We start from the raw sequence: 12,397 nt of genomic DNA, 5'->3' as shown, positions 1-12,397 counted from the left end.
ACTTTCAATGGGGCCAGGATGCCCTGGTATCACAAGTGACAGGTGGACTATGTAGAGCATGTCACCCTCACCCTCTCTGGCTTGGTTGTAGACCTGAGATAAGAAAGGGGGTGAATGAAGACTTTGACAAAAGAAACTAAATCACTCTAAAAATGTAAATAACCAAAGAGCTACTTTCAATGTGGCACATTTTTGCCTACACACTGTTATCTCCAGACAACATTTAGAAAATGTATCCCTTTCTGTCTTCTGCTAATAGTGTAATAGTGCTTTAGCCTAGATTTTCATAAGAATTCTGGAGAATTCGAGAAAGACCAATTAATCAATGCCAGAGTGGATAATGATTTATGACCAGAGTGAAAATAGGACTGCAAACCTTTCAATGTGGTTCCTTCTCTCCATTGACCAGACTTTTCTTTTTTTTTGTCTTTTTCTTGGAATCACTCCAAACATCTTGCTGGCAAAGAGGGTGTATTTTTTGAGATAGCAAAGTTGTTTATTGAGCCGCAGTGTTCAATCAGCATCAGTAACTCCTGCAGTCCAAGGAAAATTGGAAAGAAAAAGCTTAGTGTAAATCTTCGAATATGGAGTAACCCATTAGCTGGTTCAGCCAGTCACAGAATGGGGCTTGAAATGTGAACATATCATATACAGGGTTATGTTGTGGCTGTCTGTTGTAAAATATATGGGATAGTCTCTACCTATCAAAGCATTTTCATTTTTCTGCCACATGGGCACACAGATATTTTGACAGTATTGCTGGCATAGCACACCCAACCAAAATAAAAGATCTATATTATTTTTCTGCTTTCCACTTTTGTCTTCAAGCTATTTCGTTCAAATATTCATTCAGTTTTATCATGTTTTTTTTTCCTGAATCATAAAATGCTTAACAATACCATATCATTGATGTATTCCATAGAACAAGACAGTATCTTATTTCTTCTGTGAGTGATTATGGACGAGTACCTTATATTGCAGAGATTAATGGTACTGTTTTAGGAAGAGCTGCTGTAGGATGGTGAAATGAACAGTAATAAAGTTGGCAGACTGAAGGCTGCTCTGTGTGTCTAATGTCTGAAAAAGAAGTCTGCTTTTATGCAAATACACATTGGCTGTGAAGCTTGTAATTCTGGAATCCAAACATCTAGCATGTGTCCTCTGTATGACCCAATATAATTTGAAAGACAGAATGTAGACAATGGGTGGAGAGTGCAAGATTGAGAAGGAAAATATTAATTATATTAGTGGTTATTTGTTAAAGGTCACTGCCTATTAAAGAAAGAAACTCAGGAATGGAACTTCTGCTAAATGCTCAATTATGATCTTAGCAATGAAAAAAGAGAGAACAATTGTTATTATTTTCTTTCTAACCACAATAAGGGTTAAATAATATGTAACACTGCCTTTGGTGCTTGGTAAACAGATGATTTCATTGTATCGTGCTGTTGTGAATACTAACACTGCTCCTTTTGTTAGAAAAGATAACAAAAAAAACAGGAGAGAGTGCCTGATAGAGCTGTCTGCAGCAATCTGAGTGTTGAGACCCAAGGATTACTCGGAACCATATGGAAAATGTTTCTGAGTCGCCAATGAAAATTTGAGAAGAAATGGGAACTCTTTTATATTATTGTCCTGGATGTGTATTGTTTTTGTCTCCTTCTAGAATTTCCTTTATCTTTTCATAACTTCCTCAATACTGGCCATGAGTACATCTCCCAGCCATGTTGATCCAATTGTGAGAATCGGACCAAAACTGGTTAAAAAAAATTATTTTCTGATTCCTGGCTGAGTTCAATGATCCAGGAAGCTTGGGAACAGGATTGCACCAAATTAATCTAAGAAAGTACATCTCTAGGATTTGAAATCTTAACATGAAACACACAGAAACAGTTAAAATTTATGCGTTCCACCATACAGAAGAAATCTATATAACATTATATGTTGATAAGATGATGTCAATAAGCAAATGGAAGCTCAATCCATACATAGAGTCCTATGGTCCTTCAAACCCTGAATCAAGGCGTTTGCCAGACTTAACTATACCCCAGTCTTTCCTATGTGTTGGATATTCACTAATTTCTTGTATTCCTTAAGTTATTCTGTCTTGTTAAATTGATTCAGATTGGCATTTGTCACTTAACAATAAGAATCTTGACTAATATCATTTATGAAATTAATGATTTTCAGGTAAGCTGTAAAAAAATCATCATCATGTATTAACTATGGTATAAACAAAAACTAAAAGTACAAGATTTAAGTCTGGAATTGACCCAAATGTATTTTTTCTTAATGAGATCATTTACATAAAACACATTTAAAAGGTTAAGTAATCCTGAGAATATTCAATAGTTAAGTATGGAACAGATAAACAAAGAGAGACAATTCAATCTGTTATATGTGATTATGTCAGATAGAAAATATTTAACCATTACTCTTTTTATACTAGTTCACCAACTTTTTTTTTAGGTTTCCTAAATACAAATGAGTACAAATTTTGCTGGATGAGCACTAATTAAAAAATAAACATGACAAATTTAAATTGGACATATTTGAATTGTTTATCTCTTTGCAGAGCAAATTCTAAGACTTCCCCCACCTCCTTATTCATGTTTGTTTATAGAGTAGCTACCATCCAGCAAGTATTGCAGATGGAACTAAAAATCTAATGGAAGAAAGAAGTAGTGAATTCAAACAGCACAGAATACAGTCATAAATTGCTAGCATAAGTTATGCACTAATTCTAGAACTTTCTGTGAGCACAATGGACAATGATTTATCTATTTTATGACCTGTCCTGTTCAATACCACAACCAATGGAATTATGTGGCCAATGAAAAAGGACTGAACATTTTATTTTAAATAATTTACATTTAATTAACCACATGTAACTAGTGGATACTGTATGGATACACATGTACAGCATGTTACTTCATTTACAGTCCTAATGTGGCACAGGCCCTCACAAGTAGGAGGTATGTAGCAAATGTTGATTGCTTTGATTAGGTTGTTTATGATCATAGCAACTGCTACACAGAGATCTGCTATAATGAAGGGAAATAAAAAAATAGGGGAAAAATAGAAAGACACTGCCCGGAGTCAGAGAATTTAAATACACAAGATTAGAAAGTTTCATATAAAGATAATATAATAAATAATAATTATATATACTACTTAATCAAGCAAAGAACTAATGAGATAGGAAAACTAAATACTGAATTTAGTAAATAATCCAAAAAAGACTGATCAATTGATTGATCAATTTGGGATGTGCCAAGGAGCAAACTGAGGGCCTAATGCATGCTCTAATAAGCACTTTACCACTAAGCTGCAATTCCAGCCCCAGTAATACAAGCTCTTAAGTGGCTGATGATGAACATAATAAATAATGATGATTTTTCAAACACATGTTAAGCAGAAGTCAATTTATATATATATAATTTTTGCTTTGGGGACTATGTTGATTTTTCTCAATTTCAACTCTTCAAATTTTACCTGTCAAATTTTCCTTTTAAAATTTATTCTCACATAAATTAAAATTAATTCTACACCTGCCAAAAACCTAACTTAACACATAGGTCTCAAGAAAATTCATATTTTACACAGAAATAATAGAGGCAGCACATGGTGGGTTTGAAATCAGAAACTTGGGGTTCAACTGTTAGCTTTGTTCTTCATTAAAGGGAGAGGGGAAGGAGTAAAATGGAGGTGGAGAAGAAGTGGAGGAGATGGACTGGAAAGGGAAGTGAAGCCAGGGAGGAGGAGAGTGGAAGGAAGAGAAGAATATCTTTCTGTGAGAGTTATGTCATGAAAATGAAAGGAATTGAAATACAGGTGTCTCACAAAGGAATGGTACTCTGTCATCATATGTTATGTGTAAGTAGATTAAGTCTTTTGCAATCCAGGGCCATTCTTCATGTTTGTGTTAAGTTGGAATCTCCATGCACCATGATCTCCAGCTGCTGCTTCTCTGTCTCCTTCAACTTTTTATATATGGAACCATTGATTTCCTGTATGTGCTGATTCAGCCTCCCCAGAGTTTTCATAAGAAATCCCAAAAGAGCCAGAATATATCCCCACAGCAACCACACCAGTGTCTTCCTAATTTCAACCTAATCCAGTGGAGTTTTGAATTGTTGTTTGCATACTTTTCATTAAGGGTCCACACATTACTTCTCCCAAGTGTTCCTTGCTGCTAGTATCTGTAAAAAGTTAGATTAATGCAAACCTATCGGGCTGCTGTGAAGATTAACTTAAGGAATGGATAGAAAATGCTCAGGAAGAGTAGGAAGAGGTTAATGGAGCAGAGGAAGGGGATTGAGGGTAAAGGAGGAGGGACAGGAAGAACACTGGAATGAATCTGACCAAAATTTCCTATGTAGGTATTTGAATATACCACAGTAAATCATAGACACACACACACACACACACACACACACACACACAGACACACACACACGGCACTAATTTAAGCAAATATATAGATAAATTGAAGAAAGATTAGTAGAATAGAGGAAAGGGAACACGGAGGGAGGGGAGGGAAAGGGGAATTACTAGGAACTGAATCAGAGAAAACTTTATTTCATGCTTGTATAGTTATGTCAAAATGAACCCTAATAGTATGTATAACTAAATAGAAAAAGGAAATGCTCAGGAAAATGATTCCCAAAGCAAATGCTCAATACTATATATATATATATATATATATATATATATATATATATATATATATATATATATATATATATATATTTGTACATTCTCTTCTTCCTGTTATAATTGCATTAATTATTTGCAGGCACTATCTTCTTGGGTCTAATGATCAGTTCCTGTTCACAGCCCACACTAATGTTCTGGTGCCTTTCCAGGTTTCAGGTTTGACATTCTCTTCATATTCCCACTTTGGTTAATTAGTTTAAAATTTTATTCACTTGTTCATTCATAAAATCAATTTACAGCTGATTTTAATTTTTTTAACAAAAATGGCAAAAAAAAGAATGCCTAAGATAAGACAAGAAATGTGACAATGAATGTAAGAAAAAATGTTCTACCCAGTTCAGTATTGGGAAGGATAGAGGTAGAGAGGACAATTATATCCATGCACAATAATTAAGATATGGGTCTTTACTCCTAAATAGGGGGTGAGAATGATGGGAAAAAAATTTCCTTGTTTATTTTTGGTTTTCCAGACCTTGTGACCATAATCCGTATCTTCAAGTGGTAAGGGAGACAGTGTTGTTAATTTCCATGGACAATAGAAATTTTTAAAAATATATACAATAAGGGAGGAGAGACTGGCACATACACATATCATACCATGAAGGGCTGTGTGTGTGAGTGTGTACACATATTTTACCTGAAGTCTCCCCCCTTATCATCTGTCATTCCACTCCTGTCTTACAGTCTTTTCTACATAAAATATACAGAAAAGTGTCATTTTTCTGTGTCATTTTTCTCTCCTCAAAGCTCTTCAGTGGCATCTTGCATTGCTCAGAATAAAGTCTTAACTAGTTGATATGACTGAGTTCTTAAAGGAACCATGCTTTCTGAAATAAATAAGCTAGAAAAGAAGAAGGAGAAGGACGAGGAGGAGGAAAAAGAAGAGTAAAAGGAGAAGGAGAAGGAAGAGGGGAAGAGGAGGAGGAGGAAAAGGAGAGGAGGAAGAAGAGGAGAAAGGGGAAGAAGGAGGAGAAGTAGTAAAGGAGAAGCCGGGGAAAGGGTATGTGTAGAGGAGATCTTGATGTATTCCTGGTGCTACAACAAAATACCACATACTAGGTAATTTGTAAACAATGGAAATTTATTGCTCATAGTTCTGGAGGGTGAGAAGTCCAAGATCAAGGTACCAGCAGATTTGGTGAAGCTCATCTTTATTTCCAAGGTGTCATCTTGTTATTGCATCTTCACCTGGCAGAAGGTGAAGGGTCAAAAGGGCCCGAGTGATTTCTCCCAGCTCTTTCATAAAAGCATTGTTCCCATTAATGAGGGTTTCACCTAGTCCCCTCCCAAAGGTCCCATCTTCTAATATTATCATCTTGGGGTTTAAATTCCAATATATGAATTTTGTAGGGGCATACACATTCAAACCATATCAGTAGAGAAGAAGAGAAGGAAGAATTGCTTCTAAATGATGTAGCAGAGAAAAGAATTCATGAATTCAAGGGAAGTTGTCCTTTAACTAGAAGGAGATCAAGCATAAATATGGTAATCAAGTCCTACAGATAGTAAACTTAGGTCAATCCTAACCGGATAATCTATGCAGTCTATATTTCACAAGAGTTCAGTTCATCACTTTGTGAGAGAGCTGAGAATCTGTACCTTTATGTCACTAATTATTTTTTAGTGGCTTTTCCTGAAGGAACATACATTTTCAGGCTTTTTGCATCTCATTTGTGTAGACAGGGTATGCTCATCATCCTGAAGACAGCTCTATGTTTAAAAGATGCAGATTTGGACTGGTAAAATATGAGTTAGTGGGGAAATCTGTGGATGATTATAAGAAACGTGTGGGAAACATGATCTGCTACAATTCATCCATATCAATGGTCAGATCCATTCAGTTGTCACATTAAATCCATTACACTGTTGCTTCAAGATGATGTCTGATAAAATTCCTAGAAAAATAAAAATGAAAAGGAAGTATTAGTGAGTTATACTATATTGTGCTCTATGGCAGGACTTCCATCATAGTTGGTCCTGTAGCCTAAGTAATGTACACCATCTCCCACCTTCACCATTTATTCTAGACTTCTCTGACACTTGGTCAACACTTCTGCTACCCTGGATTAGAGGAGGATGATTTCAGAAGCTCAGTAAATAGATAGCCAAGTTCATTGCTCCAGGGCCTAGTTGAGGCAGAACTTCATGGTGGAACAATGTGGTAGAGGAATGTGGCACATGCTACCAGGAATCAGGAAGAGAGAACTCTGATCAACAAGGACAAAATATAAGTCCCAAAGGCACACCACTAGTGACCCCACCTCCTCCAGCTATATCCCACCTGCTTAGAGTTAGCATCCAGTTAATCCCTATCAGCAATGATCAGGATGTAGCTCTCATAAACCAATCATTTCATCTCGAAACTTTCTTGCATTGTCTCACGAGTGAGTTTTTGGATGATACCTCATATCTAAACCATAATATTCTGCCTGTACCCTCAAAAGCTCATGTCCACCCCACAGTGAAAAATACATTTAGTCCATTTCCAAGTCTCAATAATTCAAGGATTGCCCAAACATTCAAGTTCAAAGTCTCCACTGAGATTCAAGGCAAACTCTCAGCATGAGTCCCTCTAAAAGTCTGAAGCAAATTATATATATCCAAAATATGAAGGCATAGAATAAACATTTGTATTCCACAGGGGATAAATAGGGGGATAGAAAAAAGAAACAAGATCAAAGCAAGAGAAAAATTCACCTGAGAAAAGAAGTCTTGTAGCTCCTGAGACCCTGCAAGCAGCCGCTGAGAGGGTGCTGCCTGGAGATGTGTAAAGGAAGCTCAAGTAGCACTGGATACTCTCCAGATTAAGAGATGCCAGTAATATGGAGTGTCTTTTGAGGAAAGCTGTAGGAATTGAGCAGAATTAAGCCAACAGAGAGGGAGGCCAAGTGGTCTCTAAACAGCAAGGACTTAGGGGTGGAGCTGCACAAGATTTTTGGAGAGAAAGTTAGGATGCCATGTACCCCAGTTGCCAAACATGAGGCTACAAGATTTGAGTTTATCCTTTCCTTTCTTTAGTATATAAATGATATTTGACAAAACCCAATCAATCACTCAATGATTCTAAAAGTTACTACTTCCCCTATATTACTTGAATGCTGGAGATAATGCAAAAGAAAATAAATTCATTACCTCCAATCCCATCCCAATTCACCTCAGAGGAAGGTTAGATATAAGACGCTATTGAATTACAAGTTACAATACAGTTTCCACCAGTAATTGCATCTATGTTACCATCAGGCTGGTAAATGACCCCACCTCAGGATTCTCTCCCACTGTCCACTTTCTAGGACCAGCTCTGTTAACTCAGTTAATTCTCCAAAGTGAAATCCCAAGATAAGGAGTTTGAAATGAAATGAATTTACTAGAGAAAGTTCATTGAAAAAAAAACTGGAAAAGGAGTGGGGGGAATTAGAAATTGGTTTGCCTATATCTCTTCCAAATTTCCAGTGTAATGTCATCAGGAATGAGACCTTGTGAATGGGATCAAGACCCTAATAAAAGAGACTTTCCCTTTCACCTTGTACAATATGGGGATGGTGTTCTTCCCTCTAGAGGATGAAGCCATGTCCAGACAAACAGATGTGCTGATTCCTCCATCTTGGAACTCCCAGCCTCTGGAATGGTGGGAAATAAACTCTATTGTTTATCAATGACCCAGTCTGTGGTATTTTAGGATAGCAGAACAAACAGGCAAAGTTCAAGCAAGAGTGTGATACCCACAAAAGCCCTATAGGTACCAAATTAGATTTTTGGTTTCTGACTAACAAATTACCACATTTTGTGACAATACAATGCCTACTTATTTCATAGCTCTACAATTTTGATGTCCAGCCAGACTCAACTGGGTTCTCTGCTTAGGGATCATAAGGCCCAAATTAAGGATTGGTCTGGTTAAGTTCAGACCTGGAAACTGAGGATGAACATGCATCAAAATTCCCTTAATTATGGTAGAACATAATTTCTTATGATTGCTGGATTGAAGTCCTTGTTTTCTCGTTGGCTGTTGGGCTGTTGTTACCCACCTCTGCTAAAATCTCTCTACAGCCTTCACACAACCCCTTTATCTTCAAGGTCAGCAGTGGCTCGTGGATTCCTTCACATGCTTTTTATCTCTTTGACTTTTTCTTCTGCTACCAGCTGGAGAAAAATCCCTGCTTTTAAAGGATAGTCTCACCTGAATAAGCTCCTTGTATTGAAGTCAACTAATTAGAAAACTTAATTAAATATGCAAAATCCCTTTGTCACATAACAAGAGTTAGAGGAGGAACACCATGGGGCAGAGACCTCAAGGGCCATGTAGAATTCCATCCACCACAGTCTGGTACAGAGCTGTCATGCACCAAATATATAAAACAATTAGTTTACCTAAAAACAAACAAACAAATAAAAAAAACCTCATCTTTCACTGGGTTATTACAATATTAAAATGGATAATGCATACAAAAGTACAGATAGTCCCTAACTTAAGATGGTTTGACTTGAATTTTCAACTTTGGGATGGTGAAAAGCAAAGCACATTTAGTAGGAAATGAGCTTATGCATTGTATTTTGAATTTTTATCTTTTCCAGAGCTAGCAAAATGTGGTACAGTACTCTCTTGTGTTGCTTGTCATCTTCCAGGCAACCATGAGATCACAAACATAAATAACCCATTCTTTGCAGTGTCCTGCAATGCTATAGTTTTCAGATATAGTAGTTTTTTTATTATTTTGCATCCCATCATGTCTGCAAAATGCCTATTATGTGTATACATGAGATATTTCACTCTTAATTATAAAATAGTCTTCATATTAGATAAGTTTGTTCAACAGTAGGATCATGGAAGTGTTTGGAACACTTAATCTTAAAGATAGGCTAGGCAAAGCTGTGATGCTCAGTAGGACCAACCAGGTGTATCAAACACATTTTCAACTTAAGAAATTTTCAATTTTCATTTGGTTTATGAGGATATCACCCCATTGTAAGTTAAGAAACATCTTATTTAGAGGAGTGCTCTATTCATAGTAAGCAACAGCAAATCCCTCAGCTCGTAGATTAACAAAGTTTTTATAGCTGTTCTCTGAAGAAGGACCTCTACTGACCACGCTTCCTAATATTCATGCCCTTATATAACTCCTGACCCTTGAGTCTAGGCTGACGTTGTGATATGCTGGTAACAAATAATTTGTGAGAGGGGTAATACTGTCTGACTGACTCCTGATCTTATGTCATAAGAACTCTTGTAGTTTCTAACTTTGTCTATGGGTAAAACCAATTCTGCTCTAGGGAAAACCAATTTTCTCAGACCACTATGCTCTGTGGATACTCCAACTAGTCATGTGAAGTGATGGCATGGAAAAAAAGATGCTTGAACAGCCCTAAGTGGTTTTAACTCAGGCAGATGATAGACCAGTGATTGAAGAAGTTATCTTGATCGTGACCCTGTTAAACCTTCAAAAGTCAATTAACATCTGGCTGTAATGCTATGTGAGACTCACAGATCCAGTAAAGATAATAATAAATTCTTGCTTAATGTCAACAAGTTTGCTATTTTATTTTTGTTTTTTGTTTGTTTATTTGTTTCTTTGCAACAATGGACAACTAGAACAAAGTTCAAAGCAAGTTACTAAATTAAGTTGTCATTGTAATATATTTTCATGGTGCAAATTCACATTACATTCTTTCCCAGGTTCTTTTGTAATTTTGAGATTGGTTGATCTAGAGGTTCTTTGTGATGTGGGAATCAGTCTTTCATTTGCTTTATGTAGACTTATTGTTCATTAGAACACACTTCCATTCCTTGACCATCTGTGATAAATGTCTATGTCTATGCATGGATGGTCAGATCTCAAATTAAATCTGACAACCACACCAAGTGGTTGGACTTAATTTGTCCTCCCCTGGCTCCCACTTATTACAAAGAGACCTGATCATTCAAGTGCTTTCAAGCTACACATTCCTGTAGTTGGAAGTTATTACATGTTTATAGTTATCTTCAGTGACATTCACTAGCCTTGATGTGGCAGGGAATTTTAAATAGAACTGAGAAACAAAGGCAATGCAGTTATGCAGACACCGGAATGTGAAATAACACTCCAGTGACTTAATGAAATGGGATCAAGATAGCTCTAATAAAATATGAAGGCTTTCGAGTTTCAGATCCTATTATCTCCAGTGATACTCTACTGTCTGTCTTTTAAAAGTGCAGATGCAATCCAGTTAGAAAAATGTCAGAGTTCTCCTGCAACAACAGAATGCTGTACACTCACAGTAATGAAGATTTCCTTCTTCAGTGAACATGTTGTCTTTAGTCCCCAGGGTTGAGACGTTCCACCCAAATTTCAAGATCAGCTTATTTGACAAGTGATTTGATCTCATCCACAACAGAAGCAAATATCGTCTATAACATTAGTAATTCGCCAAAGTTAAAGAAAGAAAATGGTCCAAGAAGAGCAATCAGAAGCAGAGCCTAGAAGCTAGTGGAGCACACTGACTGAGCATCTCTGTCCAGCAGTGCCTATGTGGATTATCTTCAAGGGCTTATTGATGATAAATGACAGCGAGGTCATTATTTCCCTGAACCCAATTCCAAAACCTCCTCTTTCTTATACACACAGTCATGCATAAATGACATTTAAAGATATTTGTGACTGTCTAGAAGCATGAAGGCTGTAGCTCCAAGCTTAATGAACAGTCATGTGTTCTGAAGGAAATAAGAGAATTACCCAGCCGCCTTGATGGCAAAACTTTTCATAGTGAAATAAGAGAGACTAAAGCTAGACCAATGTAGGACTCCAAAACTGGGAAATGGTGGTGGGGAGATATTAGTTCATAGGTTCCTTAATGGCTACAATGTTACTTGTACAAAGACTGTAAATCTAACTAACTTAGAGATCCATGTCTCTAATAAAGGAAGGTTTTTGCCTTGATTTTTTCCCCATTAAATGTCATCCTATCAATCTTTAAAAAATACAGCCAGGGTGTGTGTGCATGCTTGGAGGAGCTGAAGGATGTAAATCAACAAATAATCATAGAACTAGAATGGATTCTATAATTTCACTAGTTCAACCCTATTATTTTAGCTTATCCTCCATGACAGAAGCCTAGAGAATGAGTTGTGTGAGGCCAGGAAGCTCATCTGTGACAGTCAGGATCTGAATAAAATTTCCTTCCTCCAGTCTCTTGCCCATCTCAGTACTGCTCCTAGATGCTGGATATGAGGAAGGTCTGTTCTCGTCAGGAGCAGCTGCTTCCTGCTGTACTCACTCACCTTTAATGTGCCAGAGTCCCAGTATGGAGCATGATTAGGGAGGAGAAGGAGGAATGTTCTGTGTTTCCTGAGTTTCAGGGGAAGTCGGATAAGCAGGGAGTTCATGGCAATGGCTAACATTGCCTAAGTTTCCAAAGGATGTTCTGTACAGTGTTAGGGTGATTGACAAGGGAGTTTACAGAATATATATTAAAAGAAAATTAGTGGGTTCTCTGTCTTGAGGACCAGAAGACCAAAATTTATAGGCCCAAGAGGCCTTTCAAACCAGGTAACCCTTTTCTTTACTTTTTAACTTTTATTTCTCCTACATGTACATAGGCTGAATACTCTAACAATGTATAATTTTTCACCACTTCCTGTTGATCCATCTTTTTATTTCTAACAATTCTTTGGGGTATTATAAATACAACAGTAGATGAAGATAAA

The 12,397-nt window shown here is 36.8% G+C and overlaps 1 protein-coding gene across 1 annotated transcript in view; it reads left to right on the top strand.

The window, feature by feature from the left end:
- The window catches only part of LOC143389898 (roundabout homolog 2-like), a 102,012-nt gene extending 96,014 nt beyond the window's left edge, over positions 1–5,998 (top strand). The window contains 1 exon segment of the mRNA XM_077108419.1: positions 5,814–5,998. Coding sequence (XP_076964534.1) covers positions 5,814–5,998 — 185 coding nt within the window.
- Positions 5,999–12,397: the final 6,399 nt, after the last annotated feature.

The sequence above is a fragment of the Callospermophilus lateralis genome, unplaced genomic scaffold (assembly GCF_048772815.1).
Source record: "Callospermophilus lateralis isolate mCalLat2 unplaced genomic scaffold, mCalLat2.hap1 Scaffold_668, whole genome shotgun sequence".
NCBI classification, from domain to species: Eukaryota; Metazoa; Chordata; class Mammalia; order Rodentia; family Sciuridae; genus Callospermophilus; species Callospermophilus lateralis.
This window is presented reverse-complemented; position numbering and strand designations above follow the sequence as displayed.